General features: G+C 42.5%; 1 protein-coding gene across 1 annotated transcript in view; it reads right to left on the bottom strand.

Moving 5' to 3' along the window:
* LOC139170770 (protein-arginine deiminase type-3-like) overlaps positions 1-18522 on the bottom strand; it is a 35992-nt gene extending 17470 nt beyond the window's left edge. The window contains exons 1-8 of the mRNA XM_070758277.1: positions 18492-18522; positions 18244-18397; positions 4075-4276; positions 3164-3236; positions 2103-2164; positions 1466-1580; positions 965-1090; positions 360-538 (exon numbers count right to left, since the gene is read on the bottom strand). Coding sequence (XP_070614378.1) covers positions 360-538; positions 965-1090; positions 1466-1580; positions 2103-2164; positions 3164-3236; positions 4075-4276; positions 18244-18335 — 849 coding nt within the window. The 5' untranslated portion in view covers positions 18336-18397; positions 18492-18522. The remainder of the gene's footprint in view (positions 1-359; positions 539-964; positions 1091-1465; positions 1581-2102; positions 2165-3163; positions 3237-4074; positions 4277-18243; positions 18398-18491) is intronic.
* Between the last annotated feature and the right edge of the window lie 9029 nt (positions 18523-27551).

Genomic DNA, 27551 nt, shown 5'->3' with positions numbered 1-27551 from the left:
TCCCTGAACGATGCATCTAAACATTTAAAAGTTACAAGATTTAGGAGTACAAAGCTAAGCTTAAGAACAACATTCTCTTCTTTACTAAAGGAAATTTAAGGTTTCAAGATTCTGTTCACCGTACTTTCTACAATACTAAAATAGAATTTCCACAGGGGTTTTTTTGCGGGTAGGGTGGGGGTTGTTTCCTGACCTGGCTTCCCTTGAATAGTTGATAAATGAAGAAAAAGTAAAGAGAGAATCCTAGAGAGAGGTCCTATGATGATGATTGAAAAAGCCTTCCAAATGCTTTCTCCATTTCCCTGTCGAAGGTTCTTCTTTCTCCCTCTTCCCCATGTTCTCTTTGATGTTCTCCATACCTTCTTAGTGGGCTCCAGGAGTGAAGCTTGGAAAGTGACAAGCCCTGAGAAGTCAATGTCAGGAAATTGCAGCCCTTCCACGTAGAAAACGCTCTCCACTTGACCAGGGATCCGTTTCACATGGTAGGAGATCTTTCCAGATCCTAGAATGTGTTGGGAATATCTCTGCCCCTTCTTGTCTGTGAATCAAAACTCAATCTTGTATTATTCATTTCTTTGTTTCTTGAAAGCAAACATACACACCTTTATCCAAATCTGTCAGTTTTAGGGTAATATGCATAATTAAACCCAAACACATTAACCCTTTGAGATCCAAAGGAACTTGTGGTTGGCTATCCTTGGTGACCAGAGAGCTGGTCAAACATTTGATTTGTCATAACAAAATTATGGACTTCCTCTTTGATGCATGGCAAGGAAGATAGGTATCAACTTGATCCACTCGAAAATACTTCCTTGTTTTCTCTAGGTGAAGAGCATAAAAAGGAAGACTGGACACCATGGTTGCTTAAAGAATCTAGAATAAGCATTCTCCTTTGTGTCTTTGTTTCATTTACCTTCGGCCTGGAGTCCTAAAGCCCAACGGCCTGCTAGTCTTCAACACTTACCATAAATGTAGAAGACCCCCACTTTGTCACTATCAGCTTTTGAGATGCGGAGAGTCAGCTGGTACTTTGCAAAAACTTCATTAGGTCCCTGAGTTGTCAGGATCATACGGGACATGTCTTCAAGGTCTAAAAGGAGAAACAATTCAATTCAATTCCATTTGAGCCAGAAATTCTTGACTTCTGTCCTCATGCTTTCATTAACCACAATTCGGCTTTAGTTCAACTGATGACCTTAACTATTCACTATTTTGTACATGACCACAGGTGCATGGCATGACCATTTATGATAACCTTGGAGTATTATATGGACCATCAAGCACCCATTCTGTGATCAGAATAATTGCCACCGGTCATCATCTGAGGACTCTCTGTACTTCAGCCCCGTGTCCTCCCATTACAACAACACTGCTTTACAGATTGTGGATGTTGAAGTCTACACCTCTTAAAAGTTTTTGAGAATGAAAAAAACTGCCCTTAACAATGGGTGCTCCTCTCGCCTACCTTGCAGGGAGGTCAGCTTGTCCTTGTTGTCTTCCTCTTTGGCTGTACAGTTGTCTCGGTCACAGTTCACCAAGAGAATGGCGCCTTTTCCATCCGACCCCCACTTCCACTGGTCCTGCAGGGATGGGAAGCCATGTCAGGATGGACATCAGCAAAGTTGGGGATCTGTTCCTCCTCCTCTTTGTGGAGGCCATGAAAAATAGCCACCTTCCTCTCCAGAAGCTGCCAGAAGACCAATCTGTGGTCTCAGGAGTTCTTGTGAAAAGCAGCATCTGCTTACCAAGTGATCAAGCTACAATTTTGTTTATTATGTATTTATTCATAATGCTTAGATGATTGTAATTAGCCGAGTGAGTTCATTACTCGTGAGTTTTTAACTGTGGGATTTTTAGAACGCGATTTTATGTAGATTTCTAATATGTTGTAAGCCGCTCTGAGTCTCAGGAGAAGGGTGGCATAGAAATCAAATCAATAAAATAAATAAATATATTATAGCACCACCCCAGACAGGTGTCCCACCCTCCCCTGTCAGAAAGAGAAACAGCCCACAAAGTCATCCGCTTTCCAACCTCTCTGCATTATGTTAGAAATATTTTCATCCCCGTCAATCTGCTCCAACTAAAAATCTTATTTTAACCTTTTGCTTCCTTCCTTTGGTCACCGTTCCCGAACGGTTTATATCAGCATCCAAGGATATTTCTGCAGGAAGAAAACAAGGGAGTGGTATTTAAAATAAAGAAACTGTTCATTATTCTCATCCAAAACCTCTGCTTGCACCCCAGTCATAGTTCCCTCTAAGCTGAGCAGTGAGCAATCGCTCACTTAAAAATCATCATCAACTCAGAGTTTTCCAAACCTGCCCAGAAGCCGAGAGGGAAAGAGTGAGAGGGAAGGAGAGAGAGAGGAAGAGAGAGAAACAGATAGAAAAAAGAGAGAAAGGAAAAGAGAAAGAAAGAGAATGGGAGTAAGGAAGAGAGAAAGAAAATCAAAATCTAGTTTGAAACTAGCTCAACTATTTAAGTGGCAATTTGATATTGATAGAGTTGCCCTATTATGAGCTCACTGTTATAGACACACAGTACAGTATTTTATTTTGAAATTCTCTGAGGCAAAACAGGGTGGATTTTTTGTTTGTTTATTTATTTATTTATTTATTTATTTATTATTTCTGTGCCGCCCAGTCCCGAAGGGACTGCCGCTCAGACACTATACTTTTCTGCCCACCCCCCCAAAAAATTAGAGGGAACACTGACCCCAGTCTCATTTTTCTGTGAGACAAATGTATTTCAGGCCATGTTAATTATTATTATTATTGTTGTTGTTGTTGTTGTTGTTTAGATTTGTATGCCACCCCTCTCCGGAGACTCGGAGCGGCTCATAACAAAAACAACAATGTAACAAATCCAATATATTAAAAGACATCTAAAAACCCATTATTAAAACTATGCAACACAATCATACCATATATAAACAATATAAGCCATGGGGTATTTTAATTTCCCCATGCCTGACGACATAGGTGGGTCTTCAATAGCTTACGGAATTGTTATTAGTTTTCTGCTTTTGCTTTTTCCCTGCTCGATCCCAGTCTGATCAGAGCAGGGTTCACCGATCCAGAGTTATAGCCTTCATCCCCAGATACCCAATTTTGGGGCCATGAAACACCGCTGCAACACCTCAGCATCCCTGCCAGCTTACCTATGCAGGTAATATGCAGAATCGCTTTGGCCATGGGGATCTTGCCATTACCTTGATAGTACGAAACCCTGATCTGCAATATAAGTATCAAACAGTAAATTTAAGTCAATTTAAGAATAGTGCGGGTGGCACCCCTTAAAATCCTCCCTCTCTAACACACCTCTGTTTTCAACTTTATAATTCATCAGGGCTCCTCTGCCCAATGGAACATTGAATTGGGAAATTTCTAATTTGCTTTGTGATGGATAGATAGCAATAGCATTTAGACTTATATACCGTTCCACAGGATTTTACAGCCCTCTCTACGCAATTTACAGAGTCAACCTATTGCTCCCTACAATCTGGGTCCTCGTTTTACCGACCTCGGAAGGATGAAAGGCTGAGTCAACCTTGAACTGGTGAGGATCAAACTGCTGGCAATCAGCAGTCTGAACTGCAATTCTTTCTTTCTAATCACTGCACCTCCACAGCTCTAAAAACCTTGCTCTGCATTTTTATCTCACTCAGCTTTTAAAACAATTCTCCCGTTGTATCTTGACATGACTCCTCCAAAGGAGGGAAGATTGAGAACCTACCAAATTAATCCTTTTTTGGGAGGTGGCAGGTTTAAGCACTTTGTCAATATCTGAATTTCATAAACCAGGCTTATTGTGGTATTTAGGATGATGAATAACAGGGTTGGAAGGGACCTTGGAGGTCTTCTAGTCCAACCAGCCAGTCCCCTTGCTCAAGAGCCTATAACATTTCAGACAAATGGTTGTCCACCTAGGACTTCTGCAGGTAAATCATTCTGCTGATTTATTCATGATGTTTTGTTCAGGAAATCCATTGGTAGGTCTAAAATGAGGCCTACAAACCCCAGGATCTGTTGGAGCTGAGAAGCAACCTTTAGGTTACATTTCTATCCTTACCTTTTCGTTGTCAACTTGGTCGCTTGGTGCATCCATGGTGGCACTGAAGTTCATGGTATAGTCCAGCGGCCATTTTGAGTTATAGTCGGAGACCTTCGATTTTGTCGGTTTTGTTGATTTTGTCATGAGATCTTCGGTTTTGTAGATGTTCATGCCAGGGGTGGCCCAGATCTCGAAGGAAGTTGCACCCCTCGGGGCTGCCCTAAAGGAAAGATGCTATTCATTGCAAAACTGTTCCCATTTAAATCATAAAAGAGATTTTATTCATTCATTCATTCATTCATTCATTCATTCATTCATTTATTTATTTATTTATTTATTTATTTATTATTTAGATTTGTATGCCGCCCCCCTCCGATATGCAGTTTTCTCCCAGCCTTCCTTTAATGCCTCCTGCCACAGGAATAGTTCTGTTGGTTCATTGGCAAACCTCCACATAAATATGGGTGAGATTTGACTCTTAAAGTCCAAGTTATTTTTCAACTGAAGGAATAAGCCCTCTAAAATATCACAGCAAATTCTATTTTTTTATTTTTTATTTTTTATTTTTTTATGTTTATATAAGTTTTATTAGTTTTTTCAAAGTTATACAAACTGAAATATTAGGAAACTTTGCAGACATTATTTCTCATATTACAAATCATAGTTATATAAGAAACATAAAATAAGTCAAAGGAAAAAACATAAATAAAAGTTTCCCCCCATAACAGTTACACTAATCTCTTTCCCTCCCTCTCGCCCTACCCCCCCAACCTCCCCCGCTTCTCGAACTTCCCAGAGTGAAATCAGATTATCAATTCCCTTAATATCAAAATCATACATACTTAAATTCTATGTTATCTGTTATCCTCCCCAACTCTACTACCTTCACACCCAAATCCATTTAGGCTCTTTATACTAATAAGAATCCTAAACTATTCATAAGCTATTTGAAATTTTTTAGAATGATATTTAATTTGAATATAATCAATCCATTTTTTCCAGTCCAATATGTATTTCTCATTCGAGTGATCCTTCATATAGGCCGATATCTTCGCCATCTCTGCTAGATTCGTGACCTTTATTGTCCATTCTTGAATTGTGGGTAACTCTTCCTTCTTCCAATATTGGGCAATCAAGAGTCTCGCTGCTGTTATTAGATTCAATATTGAAAAGTCAGGACTCCGGTAGTTTAATCAGAACTGGTTTATTCATAACGAGGCAAAATACAAGCACTGGAACAGCAGTTTTCCGAATGAGGGCAACGGCTAATCCGTTGCCCTATTTATACTCTCTTAAAACGGCGGGCTTTTCTTAACTGACAACAATTTAACCTTCGCGGCTATTTTCTAAATAGACGCGTCTTAACCAATCACAGATTTTCTGTGAATATTTTTAAACAAACACAACACCCCTCCCTCTTTGGATGAGACCATGATTACGTGTTAATCCACGTCACATAGTCCTGTAAGCGGATTGGCGGCTTTATAGATCTCTGGGACCTGCGCAGTTCATTTTGCTGGGAGCTGCTTGCCTGGACGGCCGGCTCCGTTGCTCCGCTAAGGCTAGTCTCTGACGGGCCTGGTTGCGATGATGCATTTTGATCTTCGCCGGCCGCCAGGGGCAACAGGCAGCCATCGCTGGAGTCACGAAGTGGTTCTGGTAAGTCCTCTATTGGTTTTTCTACAGTAGGCAAAATGTCTGAGTTAGTTTTAATTCTTTTGCGTAGTTGATCGACATGCCGATGCCAACTGCGCCCATCTGTTAATATTATGATATATGTTTTTAACCCGGTTTTTTCTAATATCATTCCTTCTTTCCATTTATCATTTGAATCATAGTCTTTAGCATAAATTAAATCCCCAATGTTAAACTGTCTCTCACTTTGTAATTTAACTTCTTTTTGGTCATTTTGGTAATTTGGGTGAATTCTGTCTAATTTAGAGCGGAGGTTTCTGCCCATTAAAAGTTCTGCCAGGCTTTTGTTCGTGGACGCTGATGACGTAATGTGCTGAATGGTTAGGAATTCATCGATTTGTTGTTGCCAATCTCCTAATGGTGCTTTGTTTAATGCTTCCTTTGTGGTTCTAACCATTCGTTCTGCTTGCCCATTCGCTTGGGGAAAATGAGGTGGGGTGAGCACATGTTTTATGCCCTGGTCTGCAAGAAATAGTTCCATTTGACGGGCTATTAACTGAGGCCCGTTGTCAGAGACCAAAATGTCTGGGATGCCATGTGTGGCAAACATTTTCCTTAGTGCCTTTATGGTTGCGCTAGTAGTTGTAGATGCCATGAGTTCAATTTCCAGCCATTTGGAGTATGCATCTACAACTAGTAAAAAGGATTGGCCCCTGATTGGTCCCGCAAAGTCAATATGTATTCTGGACCAGGGCCCTCTTGGTGTTGGCCACTCTGATGGTGTGGCTTTTGGTGGGTTGGGTCTTGTTCTCTGGCAGGGTGCACAACCACCAACCCATGACTCTATGTCCCTGTCCAACCCCGGCCACCATAAATGACTTCTGGCAATAGTTTTCATTTTGACTATTCCTGGGTGACCTATATGCAATAACTGCAATGCTTGCTTCTGTAAGGATTTTGGAATAACAACCCTGTCTCCCCATAATATACAATCTTTTAACACATTTAATTCAAGCTGTCTATTCTTAAAGGGTTGAAATTGATTTGATTGCTGTTCATTTGGCCATCCTTTTAATATCCATTGTTTAATATATTTTAAAATTGGGTCTACTTGTGTCTGATTGGCTATTTCTGTCGCTGTTAATAAATTTTGTTTACTAGTTTCAATTAATAAAATGCTTGAGGCAGGGGCAGGATCACTGACCAATTCTGTTTGGGGGCACCTGCTTAATGCATCGGCATTCCCTATATCTTTCCCCCCCCCCTGTGGATTAAAGTATAATTGTAAGCGGCAAGGAAAATAGCCCATCGAGTCATGCGAGGGGAGAGAAAGGCGGGAGTTTGTTTGTTTCCCGCCAAAATGCCTAAAAGAGGTTTATGGTCGGTAATTAAAGTAAAGGAGCGACCACAGAGATAGTAGTGAAATCGTTTAACTCCAGCCACAAGGGCTAGCGCCTCCTTGTCGAGTTGGGAATAATTTCTTTCAGCTGAAGAGAGAGTTTTAGAGTAATAGGCTATTGGGGCTTCTGTGCCGTCTGGAAAATTATGGCTGAGGACAGCTCCTATGCCGAACGGTGAAGCGTCGCAGGTTAAGGATAAAGGCATAGCTACATTATATTGTACTAAAACACTGTTGGAGGAAAGTAAATTTTTTACTGCGGTAAAAGCGGCTTGTTCTTTTTGTCCCCACGTCCAGGCAGAGTCTTTCTTTAGAAGGTTATGTAGCGGTTCTGCCACCGTCGCTTTCTGTTTAAGAAAGACGGAATAAAAGTTAAGGAGTCCTAGGAATGCTTGCAAATCTGTCTTATTTGAGGGGGTGGGAGCATTTCTTATAGCATCAACTTTGTCATTTGTGGGGTGAATTCCAAATCTATCTATTGTAAAACCCAAGAATTCTACTTTGGGAACGGCCCAGGAACATTTGTCTGCTTTTAAATGGAGTCCTGTTTCTTTAAATTTAGTTAAAACGCGCCTGATTCTATCCCATAATTCAGATTTAGATGTGGCTGATACATCGTCGAAATATGGGACGACCCCTGGAATATTATTTAAAATTCGTTCCATGAGACCCTGAAAGATGCCAGGGGCGGTAGAGACTCCAAACTGGAGCCGGGTGCATTTAAAGGCACCTCTGTGCGTTACAATCGTCTGGGCCTCAGAGGCGTTTTGATCAACGGGAAGCTGTTGATATGCCTGGGCTAGGTCCAACTTCGCAAAGATGGACCCATTTCCTAATGTGTGCAAGAGTTGTTGCACGACTGGGATTGGGTAGGCATTATGCTGTAAGGCTTTATTTATTGTGGCTTTATAATCTGTGCAAATTCTAATAGATCCATCCGGTTTAACGGGGGTTACGATAGGAGTTTCCCATTTAGCATGATCAGTGGGAATCAAGATGCCCTGAGCTATTAATTTGTCCAATTGTTCATCCACTTTAGGCAAAAGTGGGATGGGAATTCTGCGGGGCTTTAGTCAGATGGGAGAAATGTTTGGGTTCAAATTAAATGATATGGGGCTGCCTGTATATTTACCCAGAGTGCTAGAAAAAACTTCGGGAAATTCTTTCAATAAGTCATTTGAGTCAAAAGAGTCACATACATTGTTAACCCCTGAAATTTCAATGCCTAGGGGTTGCAACCATCTAAGTCCCAATAATGTGTGTTTAGGACCGTCAACCACTATGAGAGGTAAAAACCCTTGAAACTTTTTAAAAGCAATAGGCACATTTAAACATCCTAATACTGGAATCTTATGTCCCTGAAAATCACTCAAACCCGGTTCCCAAGGTTCTAAGTCAGTCTCTTTTACACGAGGTAAATATAATTTAAGTTTTCCCCAAGGCATTATGGAATGTCTGGAGCCAGTGTCCAATTCCATTTCGCAGGGACGGCCGTTGAGGAAAAGAGAAACAAATAGCTTGTTATCCGCAGTGGGGAAATTGCAGTTTACAGAAGAAGGGCGGTTACCTCGTTGGTTTGAAGAGTGAGAGTTGTCAGCCGGGCGGGAAACGTTGCGTGAAAACGGCGGTCGTCGATTCCTTGGTGAAAAGTAGGGTCGTTGGTTTTGCGGATTTGCTGGAGTTGGGTTGGCGGCGCGGCAGACTTCAGCGATGTGGCCGCGGCGCTGGCAACGGCGACAATAGGCGTCCTTGAAATGGCAGCGAAAACGAGGATGATTTCCGTTGCAGCCGGCGCATCTGTCTGAACGGGGTGCCTCTTTGGCGTCGTGGTCGGGAGCTCTTCGGATTTGGAGGCAGGTGTCGTCTGGAGTGGTGGATTCCAAGTGTTTCTCATCGGGAGAGCAGGCGTGCCAAGTTGATTCATCGGGGATGTGATGAACGGTTGAGGTTGCGCGTTTAATCTCGGCAACAGATGTTTCAGATACCTCGGAGGCTTTTGCTGCCTTAAGAATGTCTTGGAGGGAGGCATCCTCATCTACTAAATATTTCTTCTGTAGCGTGATATTGGTTAGTCCGAAGATAAGGCGGTCAATCAACTGTTCCTCCGGGTCCTTGTATTTGCATTTTGGAAGGAGTGCGCGTAGCCGAGTAATAAAATCGTTGGTAGATTCTCCGTCTGCTTGCCGCATTTGTGCAAATTGGTGGCGGTATACGCGGACAGGAGTTGTCGGCTGGTAATGTGCGGCAAGTTTTGCTTGTAGAGCTGACCATGCGATGGTTTCCAGAGTGTCTGGGTCAACGAGCGTAGAGGCTAGGCTGTAGACTTCTGTGCCGCAATAAGCGAGGAATATAGCTTTCTTTCTGTCATCATCGGCGTCATGTAGATTGCTCGCTTTCAGGAAAAATGTGAATTTGGACATGTATGAGGTCCAAGCTTCCGTCTCGGAGTTGAATACAGGCAGTGGTGGAGCCATGGCCGAGTTCATGGCTGCGTTCGCGGGAGTTCGACCTCCTCGTCGCCACTGAAAAGTCAGGACTCCGGTAGTTTAATCAGAACTGGTTTATTCATAACGAGGCAAAATACAAACACTGGAACAGCAGTTTTCCGAATGAGGGCAACGGCTAATCCGTTGCCCTATAAAACGGCGGGCTTTTCTTAACTGACAATGATTTAACCTTCGCGGCTATTTTCTAAATAGACGCGTCTTAACCAATCACAGATTTTCTGTGAATATTTTTAAACAAACACAACAAATATCAATTTAGTCTCTATACTTGTACAGTCTGTGGTAATACCTAATAAAAACAACTGTGGTATAAACTTCAATTTTTTCTTAAGAACATTTTGCATAATCCACCATATTTTTATCCAAAATGCTTTTACTTTTACAGCAAATTCTATTGTTGGCTAATTCCAACCTGGCAAAAACTGGGAATTTACTCCTAATGTATTTGGCAACGGAGAATTGACTTCCAAAATGGTTTTTTGGTCATCTCCGGCACAATGAAGCCGTGAAAACAGAATTGAAAGTGTGTTTCCAAGCTACCTTCTCACCAGGGTAAAATCCACCAACAATCCCAAGTAGCAATTATTTTAAACTGGGAATACCTCCTGAAGTCTATAGAGATATTCTCCCACCCCCCTTTAAATATTTTTGTATTAAATACACAAGCACATGCAAAACAAACAAACCAGCAGAGGTACAGTTTCCCCATATTTACAATAAGCTTGCATCAGCTAATATCCACACTTATATTACCCCTTATGTATATATTTACACTTATAGTTTACTTGTTCTTCCTTTCTTTATTTTTACTTATTCTATAATGTTGTTATATAAAATAATCTTACTTCGTCTATAATAGTTTGCCTTTAACTTTCTTATCAGTCATTCAATTATTGATTCCATACTAAGTAATATTCAAGTTCTTCTTTTTCTTTTCTTTTCTTCATTAATTTGTCTATTTCAGCACATTCCAATATTTTTCTAAGTATGTCCTCATCTTTTGCTATTTCCTCATTTTTCCAGAAGTGCGCATAGGTTTTTTCTTGCTGCCGTAATAATGTATATAATCAAATACTAATTCCTTTTTATAATTTTTTAATCAATTATGCCCAATAAAGTAGTTCCCCACTTTCAGATTTCCCATCTGTATCTTCTTTCATTATCTCTTTTAAGCATGATCTAATTTCGTTCCAATACTTTTTTGCCTTTAAATAAGTCCACCATAAGTGATAGTAAGTTCCATTTTCCTTCTTGCATTTCCAGTACCTTGGTGATGAGTTTGGGAACATCCTAGCAATTCATACAGGGGAATGTCTATGGAGATTCTCAATCATCCAGGGTCATGGTTGGTTATCCCAAAGGTGCTTTTTCCAAAAGACAAGTGAACTTTCTTGCTGTCTTCTTTGAAAATGTTTCACTCTTAGAAGCTTCTTGGATGAGAAGAGAAATGTTTTCAAAGAAAATAAGAAAGTCCAATTGCTTTTGGGGAAAAAACACATTTGGGATCAATTCTTCTTGAAGTGAAGATCCTGTGATGGGGAAGTGTTGAGCGCCAGTGCAGGAAGACCAATAAATCATCCCAGGGAAAGGTTCCTCCCGAAGCAGTAGTGGCCCACTAATGATGTCACAATGATGTCACCGAATCAGATCTGTGGGTGCAGGTCCCTGGGCACCACCATATATTTTAATGTTCTTTGAATTTTTATTTTATTTTTTTCCTTCTGAGTATAAGCAGAAGCCAGGTTCCGGCATTGTAAGTTTAAGGGGCGTGCACTGTAACTTTAAGTTACGCTTAACTTATTTAAGTTACACTTAAGTTATAAGTGCACTGTAACTTTAAGGGGTGCGCATAAGTGCACCAGCATGGCTTCGGGCCCCGGTCCTAATGTTTCTCTTTTACTAATATCATGTACAGTATATAAATTTTGTTACTGGTATATCTTTGTAAACCACCAATACGTACTTGACAAAATAAATAATAAATAAAAACAAACAAACAAACTGTGCATGCGGTTGCCATCTCTTTTTCAGCTTTTTTTTTGCCACGCAGCACAGAAGGAAGTGAACCAGCAGCAAGGTAAGTTAGAATCCACCCCTGTTTCCAGGGTCTCCCCCCCTGCCCCTTTTTGCTCCCTGTAGGGAGCTTACTAGGCCCTAAACGGGGCATAGGAGGGTGTGGCACTGCCCCACACCCACAGAGAGGTAGCAAAAAAAAATTGGAACCCACCCCTGCTTCATGGCCTCAAAATCATTCAGCCTTTATGACTGTATAACAGACACATTGATTTTAAAAAATGGAACACAATCCTTAACTGTTCTTCACAATTTATTCAAACAATTGGTAGAACAGTGAAAAAAGTCTCTGCAAGTTGTCACGGTAGAAACAAATGCTGGGGAATGAGAATTAACACATTTAGTCTGCATTGAGCTGTCTTTTTATTGTCTGTTTCCTGCTTTCTCTGTCTTCTCTCCCCATATTTAGGTCCCCCCTAATCTGAATTTAGTTCTTCGGTTTAATAAAGCAGGGTTTTCTGCATGATGCGTGGTCAAAAAACAAAGGTGGAAAAAACTATACACTTGTTTTTAAAAAGAGCCTGTTGCTCTCTGCAAATCTTCTTAAGACCATCACATTCCTAAGGGTTTTGTGGTTATGGTGTCTTTGAATCCACCCAACAATGCAAGAGCTTTTAAGTGCGTGACTTTGGCAAGGATTGTGCTGCATTTACACCTGTGGTGACAACAGATTGTCAGATCCTTCACCATCCATCTACGCCAGGTTCTCTCATACCTTCCTCTGACTCTTTTGTGTGGTTGATATTTCCAAGGTGTGCCCTGTTGTATTCTTGTAAATAGTTGGTTCCGTGTGGAAACGCTGTCTGAGCGGGAAACAGGAAGTCGCGTCTGCTCTCTTTTGGCGGGAGCCGCAAATGTATAAAAAGAGCGGTTTCTCCCAGATTGAGCAGACGGTATTCCGCTGATTGTCACTTACCTATAAGAGCTGAAATAAAGGAACCGTCTTTACCTAGCCCTCTCTCTGGACTTTTCACTGGCGACGACAGACGGAAGAACCACGCGTGTAAGATGAACAACCTTCAAATCGGCCGGGCTCCTGAGTTCTTCGATCCGGAGAAATCTTCCTGGGACGCCTACATAGCCAAGTTCGAGATCTTCCTCGAAGCCGCGGGAATAAGGGACGCCGACGCCGAACGAAAGCGGGCAATCTTCCTGAACTACTGCGGCCCAGAAATATTTGATCTCGCCCAGACTCTCACCGATCCGCTCCCAGCCAAATCCGTCACTTGGGATGTCCTGCAAACCAAGCTCGCGAGCCATTTCAAGCCTACGAAACCAGCCGTCGTTTTCCGGCACCAGTTTTCAAGAATGGCCCAGCTCGAATCCGAATCCATTAATCAGTTCACTACGCGTCTTCGAACGGTGCTTTCAAAATGCAAGTTTGATAGCCCGGAAGCTCGCCTCACTGATGCCTTAATTTTCGGCATGAGAAATGCCATGGTGCGGAACAAACTCCTCACCGAAGACGAGCCGTCTCTCCAGGCAGTAATCAAGCTGGCACAAACCGCAGAGGTCGCCGACGCTGCTGCCAAAGAGCTGAAGGAGCACGACAAGCGAGAAGTCATCGCCAAGATCGACTCCACGTTTTCCCGCGCTGAGGCCCCAGACGACCTCAGCCCACCAGCCCTCAACGAGGACAACTGTTTCCTGCTGCAACAGGACCAACCGAGACAACCCAGATACCCTCGCCCCGTCGCCCCCTGCGCCGGCTGCCGAGGAAACCATCCGTGCCAACGCTGCCCCTTCCAGGATGCCATTTGCCGCCGCTGCAACCGACGCGGCCATATCGCCGAAGCCTGCAGAGCACCTTTACCTGAGGAATCTTTCTCCACTCCTTGTCCTCCTCGTTTCCAGACTCAAACACCTCAACCGCACGAAAACCGGTTTCCCCGGTTTTCCGGCCGCAAGAACTACTCAACCGCTAACCGCGACTACTCAAGAGGTAACAATCAATTTTCCGTGAATAGCACGGCAACAAAAAATGGGGGCAAGATTGTAATCTCACTGCTCCTAAACAACAAGCCATGCTCTATGGAACTTGATACGGGGTCTAAATACACCATTATGCCGTGGGAAAAGCTTATAATGTACATGCCTAACCTCTCAAAGTCTGACCTTTTACAAACCTCATTGGTAATTAGAGATTTTCAAGGGGGAATAATACCTGTTCTAGGCCAAGTGAATGTACCTATTATGTTTAAGGCTGTTAAATGTACCCTTCCTATGATTGTTGTTACAGGGGCTAGACACTCTCTCCTGGGGTTGGCTTGGATGGAACCATTGGGAATTGAAATTTCTGGTATATGTACTGTTAACTCTGATAGCATGCCTAACTTCTTACAGGAATTCCCAGAAGTGTTTAGCCCCACCTTGGGATCGTATAAAGGGCCTCCTATCTCCTTTTCTATTGACCCCAAGGTCCCTCCTGTCCGGCTCAAACCTCGCAGGGTACCCCTCCCGCTCCTTCCCAAGCTTGACCTACAGCTAGATAAGCTCATAAGCCAGGGCATTTTAGTTCCTGTAGAGCAGTGGCCATGGGAAACACCCATAGTTACGCCTCTTAAACCAGATGGCTCTTTGAGGGTTTGCGCTGACTATAAGTCTACGCTCAACAAAGCCCTCCAACATCACCCTTACCCCATTCCAGTGGTACAACAGCTCCTTCACTCCCTGGGGGAAGGGAAAGTGTTCGCAAAAATCGATTTAGCCCAAGCTTACCAGCAGCTCCCTGTCGATGAACCAACAGCACTCGCACAGACAATTGTCACCCACAGGGGTGCATTTAAATGTACCAGATTACAATTTGGGGTAAGCATAGCTCCCGGGATTTTCCAAAGCATAATGGAACATTTGTTGTCAGGAATTAAAGGGTCCATTCCCTATTTTGATGACATTTTAATTTCAGGAGAAAACCAATCTCAACTCAACGAAAGAATAAGAGAAGTATTACATAGACTACAAGATAAAGGGTTAAGAATCAAACCTGACAAATGTGTGTGGGGAACCAACAGTGTAGAATTCTTAGGATATAGAATCGATGGGGAAGGCATACACCCCACTACTGAAAAATTAAAAGCCATCAGGGAAGCCCCAGAGCCACAGGATAGAACAGAATTGCAGGCATTCTTAGGCCTTCTAAACTTCTACTCTGTCTTTTTAAAACAGAAGGCAACAGCAGCAGAGCCTCTACACCGGTTACTTCAGAAAGGAACCCTTTGGACATGGGGGAGAACTGAACATGAAGCCTTTTTACAAATAAAACAGTTGTTAACTTCCGCAAGTGTAGTAGTCCAGTATAGCACGTTACTACCCATCAGGCTTACGTGCGATGCGTCCCCATATGGCGTAGGAGGGGTCTTGGCACACATGTTGCCAAATAATACAGAGGCCCCAATTGCTTTCTTTTCAAGGACAATGACCAATACGGAAAGAAATTACAGCCAACTAGATAAGGAGGCTCTAGCGTTAGTGGCTGGGGTAAAGAAGTTTCATAATTATCTCTTTGGCAGGAGTTTTGAATTGGTTACCGACCACAAGCCTGTACTAGGCCTCTTAGCCCCCAACAAACCAACTCCCCCATTTATGTCTCCAAGATTAATCAGGTGGGCTTTGTTCCTCTCAGGATACCAGTACGAGCTCATTCACAAAGGGGGTAAAACCATCAACCACGCAGATGGTCTCAGTAGGTGCCCAATGGCAGAGTTAGTAGAGGACCCTGCCCCATCTGCTGATGTTTTAATGATAGAGCTCGAAGATAACCCACTAACTACTGCAAGGGAGGCGGTTGCGCACACGCAGCAAGACCCAATTCTAAAAAAGGTAGTAAACTGTGTACTTAAGGGGTGGCAGAATGACTCTGTAGAATCTGATTTGTGTGATTTTAAAACCAAAAGGCTGGAATTGTCATATGTTAAAGGTTGTCTGTTGTGGGGTGATAGAGTGGTCATTCCTGAAAGTCTAAAGACCAAAGTACTCACAATGTTACATGTGGGCCATCCTGGGATTGTCAAGATGAAGGCCCTAGCTAGGGGGCACTTATGGTGGCCAGGTCTGGATACTGATATTGAAAAGTGGGTAACCAAGTGTGATCCATGCCAAGAGTCGTGGCCTAATCCCCCCAAAACAACTCCAGCAGAGTGGGAACAACCTGCAGGGCCTTGGTCCAGAGTCCATATTGATTTTGCAGGGCCAGTGGGGTCACAATATTTCTTAATAGTAGTAGATGCATTTTCCAAGTGGGTGGAAATCATTGCAATGAATAATATAACCACGAGTGCCACCATTAAGGTTCTGCGCCATTTGTTTGCCACCCATGGCTGTCCTGACATCTTAGTATCAGACAATGGACCCCAATTGACAGCCAGGCAATTTGAATTAGTTTTAGATAACTTGGGGGTCAGACATGCTCTCATCTCGCCTTACTCGCCCTGGGCTAATGGTTTGGCAGAACGATACGTTCAGGTTGCAAAAGAGGCATTGCGCAGGTCAGGCCCTGGAGATGTACAACAGCATCTGGACCAATTCTTGTTAACACAACATATTACACCAAATTCCCACACACATGTAAGCCCTGCTGAAATACTAATGGGAAGGAAACTGAGATCCCCACTGGATAGGTTACACCCAAGGTTTTGTACTCATAACCCTATGTATGTGAACCCTGAAAGACAAATGTATTTGGGTCAAAGTGTTTTTGCAAAGAATTTTGATGGGGGTTTGAATTGGATGAAGGGAACAATTGTACAACAAACTGCTCCTAAAACATACATTGTAAAATTGGATGATGGTCGAATGTGGAAGCGGCACATTGACCATGTACGAAAGCGCATTGAAACCTCCCCTGAGCAAACCGCTAAAACAGACTCTCCCACTCTAATAGACTGTAACGCGCAACCTGCTTTAATGGACATTCAAATGGACTTATCGAGTCAGGAAGGATCCTCCAGCGACGCCGAGCCATCTTCATCCTCAGAGGTCGGTGTTGTGCCTGCCCGATCGACTCAGCGGGCCAGAGCCCAAACTAGGCCCCAGCCGCACTGGGGAAGTGCAGGCGAACCGACCTCCACCGTTGGAAGCGAGGACTCAAATGAACTGCGCAGGTCGGAGCGAGCCTCGCGAAGACCAAGCAGATTGGAGGATTTCGTCATGTGGCTTTCTTGAGTGATGTATTCTGACTAAGGAGGGAGGGGTGTTGTATTCTTGTAAATAGTTGGTTCCGTGTGGAAACGCTGTTTGAGCGGGAAACAGGAAGTTGCGTCTGATTGGCTCAGACGCGGGCTGCTCTCTTTTGGCGGGAGCCGCAAATGTATAAAAAGAGCGGTTTCTCCCAGATTGAGCAGACGGTATTCCGCTGATTGTCACTTACCTATAAGAGCTGAAATAAAGGAACCGTCTTTACCTAGCCCTGTCTCTGGACTTTTCATGCCCCACTGTCATGGGCTGATCAGAGCCAGTGTTTATTCAGCACATGCAAGGCCACACATTCACCCCTGCGACAATCACATCTATCCTTTAAGATGGCCAGTCTAAGCCTGACAGGTTTTACTTTAATAAACCTTGACAATTACAGTAACCATAGATAGCTTTAAAAAAAATCACAAAACAGAAAGAGGAAGAACTTAAATATTCATCAGTTTTGCCATGATCCCTATCCAAGCTAAGTAAATGAATGAATGGCCTAGGGATATCTTAGGACAAAGTGTGTGGGTTTTACCATTCTTCTCAGAAATTCAGCAACTATCAGAAATTATGTAAAATAACCTCCCAGCCATCACTGCAAATCTAATTTCTCCTCCTTTTTGGTTTGGGAAAGAGGCTGTTTTCAACCTCCCCAGACTTCAGAAAAGCCTCCAGAGTCTGTGGACAGCAAAAAAACGGACCCAAAGGGCCTACCAGAAGCCCATTGAGGCTTGTGCACATGCATTGGGGAGGCATCCATGCATGTGTGCATGTGGGCATCCATGCATGCATGCATTGCATTATGGACAATTTTTGGCACCTAAGTAACAAAAGGGTTGCGATCACTGGTATAGAGTCTCCTGTTTGAGAAGGGTGTTGGACTAGAAGACCTCCAAGGTCCCTTCCAGCTCCTATTCCATCGTACCCTTGCTAACAAGATGGATTGTGTTGCCATCAATTCTGAATGGAAATTCAACAGGGGGCCTTCCCTTCTCTCTATTCAACCAAGGAACTTTTCCTGCTGCCTGTCAGCAGTTGAGGGATCTTCTTCAGATAGCAAAACAAATGAGCATTGCCCATTACCCTTGCAGATTGCCTGGTCGAGGACTTCCTTGCAAACCCTGAGGGCTATACAGAAATCTGGGCATCTTTTTTTTCTTTTTTGAGATACCTCACTCACTTCTATTCGGGCTGTTTAGTGAATCCGTTCTCCCAACCCCTCCTGCCCTGGCAGTTAATAGTTGTGAAATGAAAAGACATATGCACACTATTTTTTTTCTCTGCTAAATTTCAGTTGCCTTCTGCGAAACTGAAAGCATCTTTTAAGTTCTTCTTTTCTTCTGTAAATCAAAAAAAAAGTTGTGTAAGACAAATGTCTAGACCCTAGATGCTTACCCATGGATATCCAGGCAGAGTTCGGTGCCCAGAATATGGACAGTGCTGATAACCTTCTCCGTTGAAAGCTTGATACATCTCTGGTCAGCCATTCTGAGGTATTTTTTTCTGTCTTCCAGGAGGGTTTGCTGGCTCTGGAATAAACATCTCTGAGCTGGAGGAAGAGATTTAAAAGGGGAAAGGAGGGGGTGGGTACCTGCTCAGCCTTTCTCCATCTTCCCATCTGATAGGCTAGTGCTTACACTAACCCCGCCTTTTGGGCTGGGGTGGCAGATTTGGGAGCTGGCACCCCATGTTCTCATCCAAAGCGAGTTATCAGCTTCCATTCCAGGGAAGAGGAAGAGGAGGAAGTGGTCAGAAGGGGTGGAGACTTCCTAGAAAGTAACCCAGCTCTTGACTAAAACAGGTTTGTTTGTTTAGATTTGATTTCGTATGAATGATACAAATGCATGCTGCTTTGATTGTTTAATTATGGTGTTTTAAATCAAGGTTTTAGACAGTATTTTAGACTTTTGTATTGTTTTTATATTTATATTGCTATTGTAAGCCTCCCTGAGTCCTTCGGGATTGGGCGGCATAAAAGTCAAATTAGATAGATAGATAGATAGATAGATAGATAGATAGATAGATAGATAGATAGATAGATAGATAGATAGATAGATAGATAGAAAAATAAATTTTTATTGAGCCAAGGTGGCGCAATGGTTAGAGTACAGTACTGCAGACTAGTTCTGCTGACTGCCAGCTGCCTGAAATTTAGCAGTTTGAATCTCACCAGGCTCAAGGTTGACTCAGCTTTCCATCCTTCCGAGGTGGGTCAAATAAGGACCCAGATTGTTGGCGGCAAAGGCAAGAGATAAAAATCGCATAGAGGGGGATGTAAAAGCACTGTGAAGCAGTATATCAGTCTAAATGCAATTGCTATAGCCACCCATCCTGGCAAATGACTTTGGGAGGCTCACAATTCAGAAACGTAGATCAGAATTAAAACATTTAAAACAACAAAGACAGCAAAAGCCAATAAGACACCCACACACTCCCCCAAACCGCCAAAACATTAAAACATCTAATCTTTTTATTTTCTAGTTGGAAAGAAGTTTATTTTTATCTATCTATCTATCTATCTATCTATCTATCTATCTATCTATCTATCTATCTATCTATTTTGGTCCAATACAAATTGAAAGTTAAAGAGAATAAAAACATGTAGTAGTAAATATCAGGGAAAGGATAGAAGAAAAGATATGAGATTAGAATACATCAATGAAGAGTAGAGGAAACGATATATGAATGGGAGAAAAGATATATAAAATATAGGAGAGACAATTGGACAGGGGACGGAAGGCACACTAGTGCACATGCTCGCCCCTTACTGACCTCTAAGGAATCTGGAGAGGTCAACCATGGAAAGTCTAAGGGAAAAATGTTGGGGGTTGGAGGTTGACACCACGGAGTCTGGTAATGAGTTCCATGCTTCAACAACTCGATTGCTAAAGTCATATTTTTTACAGTCAAGTTTGGAGCGGTTGATATTAAGTTTGAACCTGTTGCGTGCTCTTGTGTTATTGTGGTTGAAGCTGAAGTAGTCATTGACAGGCAGGATGTTGCAGCATATGATCTTGTGGGCAATACTTACATAATGTTTAAGGTGTCGTAGTTCTAAGCTTTCTAGACCCAGGATTGTAAGTCTAGTTTCGTAGGGTATTCTGTTTTGAGTGGTGGAGTGAAGGGCTCTTCTAGTGAAGTATCGTTGGACATTTTCTAGGGTGTTGATGTCCGAAATGCGGTGTGGGTTCCAGACAGATGAGCTGTATTTGAGGATGGGTCTGGCGAAAGTTTTGTAAGCTCTGGTGAGTAGTGTGAGATTGCTAGAGCAAAAGCTACGTAGGATCAGGTTGACAATTTTGGAAGCCTTTTTGGCAATATTGTTGCAGTGGACTTTGGCAATTAGGTCATTTGATATTAGTATTCCAAGGTCTTTTACTCAGTGGGGGTTGTTTGTGAGATTTTGTTTATTTAGTTTGTATACGAGGTTCAGATTCTTTTTGCCGATGTGGAGAACAGAGCATTTGCTAGATGATATTTGAAGTTGCCAAGTGTTAGACCAAGGTCTTTTTGGAGAATAGTTGTGCTGTCTGTGGTATTGAAAAGTTTTACATCATCGGCAAAAAGAACATATGATCGCAGAGGTCGTTGATGTAGAAAATGAAAAGAGTAGGTCCTAGTACGCTGCCTTGGGGAATGCCACTTTTAACAGGGACAGGGGTGGAAGTGGTGCTTCCAATTTTGACAACTTGTTGTCTGTTACAGGAATGCAGTAATCCAGCTGTGGAGGAATCCTGAGATGCCACAGGATTTAAGTTTTAGGAGTAGTTTGTCATGGACCACTGAATCAAAGGCTTTGCAGAAGTTGATATAAATTGCATAAATGGATTTTCCTTGATCTAGGTGGGTAGTCCATATGTTTTTGCAGTGAAGTAGTTGTAGATTGCAGGATAATTTCCTTCTGAATCCAAATTGTTTATTAGAGAGTAAGTTATTAGATTCTAAGTGAAGAGTAGTTGATTGATTTATAATTGATTCCATGACTTTTCATGAGACGCAGCATAGTGATATTGGTCTGTAGTTATCAACGAGAGAAGGATCTCCTTTTTTGAAGATGGGGATAACTAGTGCTTTTAACCATAGCTTGGGAAGTGTGCTGGTCCTGAAGGATTTTTGGAATATAATGCTTAGAGGTTCAGCTATAGCAGAGGAAAGCTGTTTTAGGAAGTATGCACAAAGACCGTCAGGTCCGACTGATAGGGAAGGTTTGAGATCTCGTATTGCTTTTTCAACACGGTCTACAGTGAAGTCGATTTGGGTTTGGTCGTTGAGTGGGTTAGAGATGCGATTTGTGAAGATGGGGGATGAGCCGTTACTGTTAACAAAGACAGAGCTAAAGAAAGAGTTGAAGAGGTTGGATGCTAAGATGCTAGCTTATCATCGATCCAGATCGTTCAGTGGTTTACCTGGAGACCTTGGGAAGATGTGTTTGAAAACAGACATCTGTCTCCCTGCTCTGCAATAAAGAGATTTGAGGAGGTCTGCAAATAAGGGCTCACCATATCCTGTATCTTTATATCCCTGTTCAGTCCCAGAGGTATGTCTGTATTTGAGACGATGGATAATGAACTTGGTTTCTTAAATACAGCTCAATTTAGATGTCAAACACTTTTGGAAGATGCTAGAATAGATTTTGGGCAGCCCGGAAGCAAAGAAACTTGCCTTAAATTGACGAAGAACGTTTTTGTCCTTCCATCTGACAGAACGGATTTAGCTTAGACACCAAAGAAGGAGGCTGTCTCCAGAGTTCAATTCAATAAGTTTAATTTCAGCCACCAACTAACAGAATAACAAAGTTGGAAGGGACCTTGAGGGTCTTCTAATCTAACCCTCTGCTCAAGCAGAAAATGCTATACCATTTGAGACAAATGGCTGTCCAGTCTCTTTTTTACTTTGTCCTAAAATATCCAGTTAATTATCAATCAGCATTTTGGTCAAGTAATCAGAATTCAGATTGTTATCAAATGGTTCATATTTATGATAGTTGTAGTGTCCCAAAGTCACGTGATCCCCTTTTGCGACCTTCTGACCTGCAATTTCTGAACTAATTTAAGTGTACCTACCTTGCTAATGTTTATGTTTATACCAATACCTACCACCTTGTACATGCTTGACAAATAAATAAATAAAATAAAAATAAAATAAATAAAACTCAACGAGGAAGCCAGATTCACTGAACAACTGTGTGGCCAACCTAACAACTGCAGTGATTCATGTAACAAATCAGAAATTTAGGTCTCAATTGTGGTCGTAAATCGAGAGTTACCTGTAATGCACACACAGATTTTTTTTGACAATGACACTAATGTTGGAAGGTGTTGAATGTAAACCCAGGGTCCCTTTTCCAACGATCTTAATGAGTGATGATGAAATTTGCCAGCTTTTGTTAAGCAAATCAGCACCTTCTGTGAGATAAAACAAAAGTTATCACCCATTATCTCCAGAGGTAGCGGTTTTAAGAGGCTGCCTTTGCTTTGAAGGTTTTGATCTCCCTTTCAGAAGATCTTTGGGAAAGAGAGACAATGTCTATGGCTTTCTGGTCCTCTTCTGGAGGTTAGATTTATATTTATTATTCCATAAAAATAGAGAAGTGGATAAGCAAACCCAGCTGAGGTTGGAACGATGGGAGATGTTTATAGAGCGTGTCAATTTGTTTCAACTTTGAATTTCCAAACATTAGGATGTTCAAAGATTTTGACATGCCTTAGGGATTGTAACGATATTTTGATAGGTTTACTATAATTTAGATGTACTTGGTAAATAATTACATGAATACCATAACTTTTTAAGACTGGGATTCTATAAGTTTGTTAATTTTCTGTACAATTTTGTATCATTACTTTTTAACATTTTGTTTGTTTCATTTCATTTCACAGCTTCAGCTGTCTTTCTTTTTCTTTTCTTTTTTTTGTTAAACATTAATTTTGTCCGAGAGTGTTAATACTGCTGGCCTCATTGCCTATGAGTGGGATAATAGAAGTGTAATGGCTTCTAAACCAAAGAACAAAACTGAGAATCTAAATTTATTAATTTTCTGTACAATTCAGTTTTCAAAGTGACTTAGGAGTAAATAGCCTTGCTTATAAACCCCATAATCCATTATCTGTTTCTCCCCATATAGCCCTGGGTTTCTGACAGCTTGCAGATGCCAGGACCTTCAATGGAGATGTGGAGATGTGGACACCTTGAATTTTGAAAAAAAAGTAGACCTTGATAGACCATCCTGTATGGTCTATCCACTCCTTGTCAAAAGGACACAGCTTTCACAACATCTTATGATCATGAGCTTTACAAATTTATTGTTTGGGAAAAGTTATTTTGTTTGTCCAATAAGGTTGGTGGGATGACCCTAATTTTGATATTTGAGGTCTTCTCCAGATCTTCTTAGTGGTATGTATGTATGTATGTATGTATGTATGTATGTATGTATGTATGTATGTATGTATTCATTCATTCATTCATTCATTTATTTATTTATTTATTTATTTATTGTTAGAGTTGAAAGGGACCATGAAGGCCATCAAGTTCAACCCCCTGCCCAAGCAGGAACTATAGTACACCAGGCAAGTGGCAGTTCAATCTTCTCTTAAAAATGTCCAGAGTGTTGGAGTTCACAACGTCCGCTGGTAGGTTGTTCCATTGGTTGATCGCTCTGACCGTCAGGAAGTTCCTCCTTATCTCCATGTTGAATCTCTCCTTGGTCAGCTTCCAGCCGTTGTTCCTCATCTGGCCCTCTGGTGCCCTGAAGAATAAATTGATCCCCTCCTCTCTGTGACATCCCCTCGTATATTTGTAGACTGCTATCATGTCCGCTCTGGCCCTCCTTTTCTCTAGGCTATCCATGCCCAGTTCCCTCAGACTCTCTTCGTAAGTCTTGGTTTCCAATGCCTTAATCATCTTGGTTGCTCTTTTTTGCACCTTCTCCAGAGTTTCAATGTCTCTTTTGAAGTGTGGTGACCAGAACTGAATACAGTACTCCAGGTGTGGTCGGACCAGGGCGTAGTAGAGTGGTATTAAGACTTCCCTGGTCTTGGAGTGTATTCCCCTGTTGATGCAGCTTAGGATTGTGTTGGCTTTTTTAGCTGCTGCTGCTCATTGTTGGTTCATGTTTAGTTATTGTCCACCAAGACTCCGAGGTCTCTTTCGCAGTCGCTAATGCTAAGAGAGGTTTCTCCCAGGTTGTATGTGTGTCCAGGGTTTTTTCTGCCTAGGTGAAGGACTTTGCTCTTGTCGATGTTAAACATCATTTTGTTGGTGTGGGCCCACTGTGTTAGTTTGTCTAGGTCTTTCTGTAATTTGAGCCTGTCTTCTAGGGTATTGGTTACCCCTGCCAGCTTGGTGTCGTCTGCGAATTTGATCAGTTGCCCTTCTATTCCCTTGTTCAAGTCATTGATGAAAATGTTGAAGAGCACAGGGCCCAGGACTGAACTCTGTGGTACCCCACTGCCTACGTTCTTCCATGTGGATTTGGAACCGCTGAGGACAACTCGTTGGCAATGTTCCCTCTAATTTTTTTTTGGTGTGGGCAGAAAAGTATAGTGTCTGAGCAACAGTCCCTTTGGGACTGGGCGGCATAGAACTATAAATAAATAAATAAATAAATAAATAAATAAATAAATAAATAAATAAATAAATAAATAATCCCTTCTTTTTTATTAAAAGAAATTAATAATAAAGCAAAACCAAAATCTATTACTATTATTACTATCTTCTCCTCTTTTTCCATCCCTGTCTCCTCCCCCCTTGTGTGTGTGTGTGTGTGTGTGAACTCTTGAACCATTTCCAATAACAGGTGAGCTATTGGAAATGGTTCAACAGTTCACACACACACACACACAGACACACACAAACGGCTGGAGTTTTTTTTCTCTGTTATTATTTGGGTGCTTTTTACCATATGCTTTAAATCAAGAGCCATTTCTCTCCCCCCCCCTTGCTCTCTCTCTCTTTTTCTCACTTTCTTTCTCCCTCTCTTTCTATCTCTCTCCCTGTCTTGCTCTCTCTCTCTATCTTTCTCTCTCTCTCATTTTCTTTCTCTCTTTCCATTGCTTTCTTTCTCTCTCACTCTTTCTTTCTATCGCTCTTGCTTCCTTTCTCTTCTCTCTCTTGCTATCTCTCTCCCCCCTTTTTCTCTCTCTCTCTTTCTCACTTACTTTCTCTCTCCCTCTCTCTCTGTCAGTGAGGGGGCTGTGAGAGCGCTTTCTCCGAGTGCTTCGGGAATGCCTGCCCTGCCTCTACTGCAGCCCCCTTGCTGAAAGTCCGGGACGAAAGTGCTCCCAGCGAAGGGGCTGCGAGAGGGGCGGGCATTCCCGAAGCGCATGGAGAAAGCCCTCTCTTGCAGCCCCCTGGCTGGGAGCGCTTTCATCCCGAGGAGAAGCCGCAGCCACCACCGCCGTGGGAGAAGTCACACCCCAAGGCAGGAGGCGGCGGAGGAGGAGAGTGGGTGGATCGGGCGGGCAGGGGGCAGGGCCAAGAGGCCAGGGGTGCGAGGGGGGCGGAGGCACCGTGGGGAGGCAGGGGCGGCTGCGGCTCCCTTTCCTCCTACTGCCGCCCCCCCCCACGGGCTGGCAGGGGGATGGGGAGTGCGCGCCTGTGGAAAAGGGTGCGCGGGGGGGTATTTTGGGGCATGTGCATTCATGCACGTGCACAGCTTACGGGGAACGCTGCTCCTTGGGTGCAGTTGGTCAGCCAGCTATTGATCCATCTGCATGTGTTGTAGTCTACTCCGCTTTTTTCTAATTTGTTGATTAGGAGATAGTGGTCGACTTTGTCGAAAGCTTTGCTGAAGTCTAAGTATATGAAGTCCACCATGTTGCGCTGGTCTACTGATTTGGTTATGATGTTGAAAAAGGATATGAGATTGGTTTGCCATGATTTGTTTCTGACAAACCCGTGTTGGCTGTTGGATATTATCTTGTTTGTTTCCAGGTAGTGGCAAAGCTGTTTTTTTATTATTTTCTCCAGTATTTTTCCAGGTATTAAAGTCAGGCTAATAGGTCTGTAGTTGCTTGGATCTGTCTTTTTCCCTTTTTTGTGGATGGGAACTACGTCCGCTCGTTTCCAGTCTTCTGGTAGGTCTCCAGTGGCCCAAGATTTTTGGTAGATGAGGAGAAGAGGTTCCGCTATGGTGTCTGCCAGTTCTTTTAGGACTCTGGGATGGAGTCTGTCAGGTCCCGGTGATTTGTACTCGTTAAGCTCCCTCAAGTAGTCCCTAATGGTAGCTTTGTCTGTGTTGAGTTCGGTTCCCGGGCTGTTATTTGCAGTTAGGTTGTAGGTTGGTTGGTTGGTGGTTCCTTTATGTGTGAAGACTGATGTAAAGTAGGTATTGAGCAACTGTGCTTTGTCTCTGTTGTCGGTGATTTCATTACCATCTTTGTTTTTTAGTATGGTGACTGTTTCCTTGATTTTTTTCTTGTTGTTTATGTGGTGGAAGAAACTTTTTTTGTTGTCGTTAATTTTCATTGTGAGGTGCTGTTCGTGTTGAGCTTTTGCTGTTCTTATGTTTTGCTTGCAGGTTCTGGCTGTTTGCTGATATTCCATCTTGGTTATGAGTCCTTCTTTCCATTTGTTGTATTTGGCTTTTTTTTTCTTTTACGTTTTCTTTTCCTTGTTGATGGCATCCCATGGACTAATTTATTTTATTTATTTTATTCGATGTTTTATGCTGCCCTTCTCCTTAGACTCACAACATGTTAGCAATAGCCCTTCTTTAAACAGAGCCAGCCTATTGCCCCCACAATCCGGGTCCTCATTTTACCCACCTCGGAAGGATGGAAGGCTGAGTCAACCTTGAGCCAGTGAAGAGATCTGAACCGCTGACCTACAGATCTACAGTCAGCTTTAGTGGCCTGTAGTACTGCACTCTACCCATTGCGCCACCTCAGCTCTAATGGGTCATGCTTACCTGATTTAAGGTGTTTCTTGTTAATTTAACAATCCCCGTTCCTGTTCATTCAAGGTGTGATTTTGGCTCTTAGGATCTTGCAGAGTTTTATTCATTGCCATAAAGCATGGGTTGGGGGCTTTGCATTTCTGCCCCCCTCACTAGATTTGAAGGGTCTAAATCCAAGGCATCTCTGCTTAAGCACAGAAGCTACATGTTCTCCTTTCATAGGGATTTGTCATTAGTTTTTTTATATTTTTCCCATGACATTCTAAGCCAACCTGTGATAAGGATCCACATACAGGTACAACTTACAAATGCCATTGCGACTAGAATTTCTGTTGCTAAACAAGGCTGCTGTGAAATAAGTCGCGCCCAATGTTACAATCCTTTTTTTCACTACAGTTGTTAAAAGAATCACTGCAGGCGTTAAGTGAATTGTGCAGTCATTAAGCAAATCTGGCTGCCTGGGAAGGTCGCAACTGGCAATAACTATTCTGACCTAGGTTTCCTGATTAAATAATACAGCATAAACGGTGTCCTAAAAACCTCTTTTATTTTAACAGCTGATAATTATTTTCATTCTCGGTCGTAATAAGTCCCAAACAAATGATAACGTCCGAGGGCAGTCTTTCAGGGGAAAAGCATATAAACACATGAACCTTGATCTTCCTTGACAAATTGCCAAGGACCAATTCTAGCAGGAAACTTGGCAAGGCCAAACAGAATCAGGGTCCGAGCTAGAAAGACTAGAGCTAGAGTTGAACTAAGTTGCTTCCTGCAATGAACCCTCTTGTATGCGCCACTTGTATAGCCTATG

Source organism: Erythrolamprus reginae, chromosome 8, assembly GCF_031021105.1.
Source record: "Erythrolamprus reginae isolate rEryReg1 chromosome 8, rEryReg1.hap1, whole genome shotgun sequence".
In the NCBI taxonomy this organism is placed as follows: Eukaryota; Metazoa; Chordata; class Lepidosauria; order Squamata; family Dipsadidae; genus Erythrolamprus; species Erythrolamprus reginae.
Note: the sequence above shows the minus strand (reverse complement) of the source record. Positions and strands in the feature narration are given on the sequence as shown.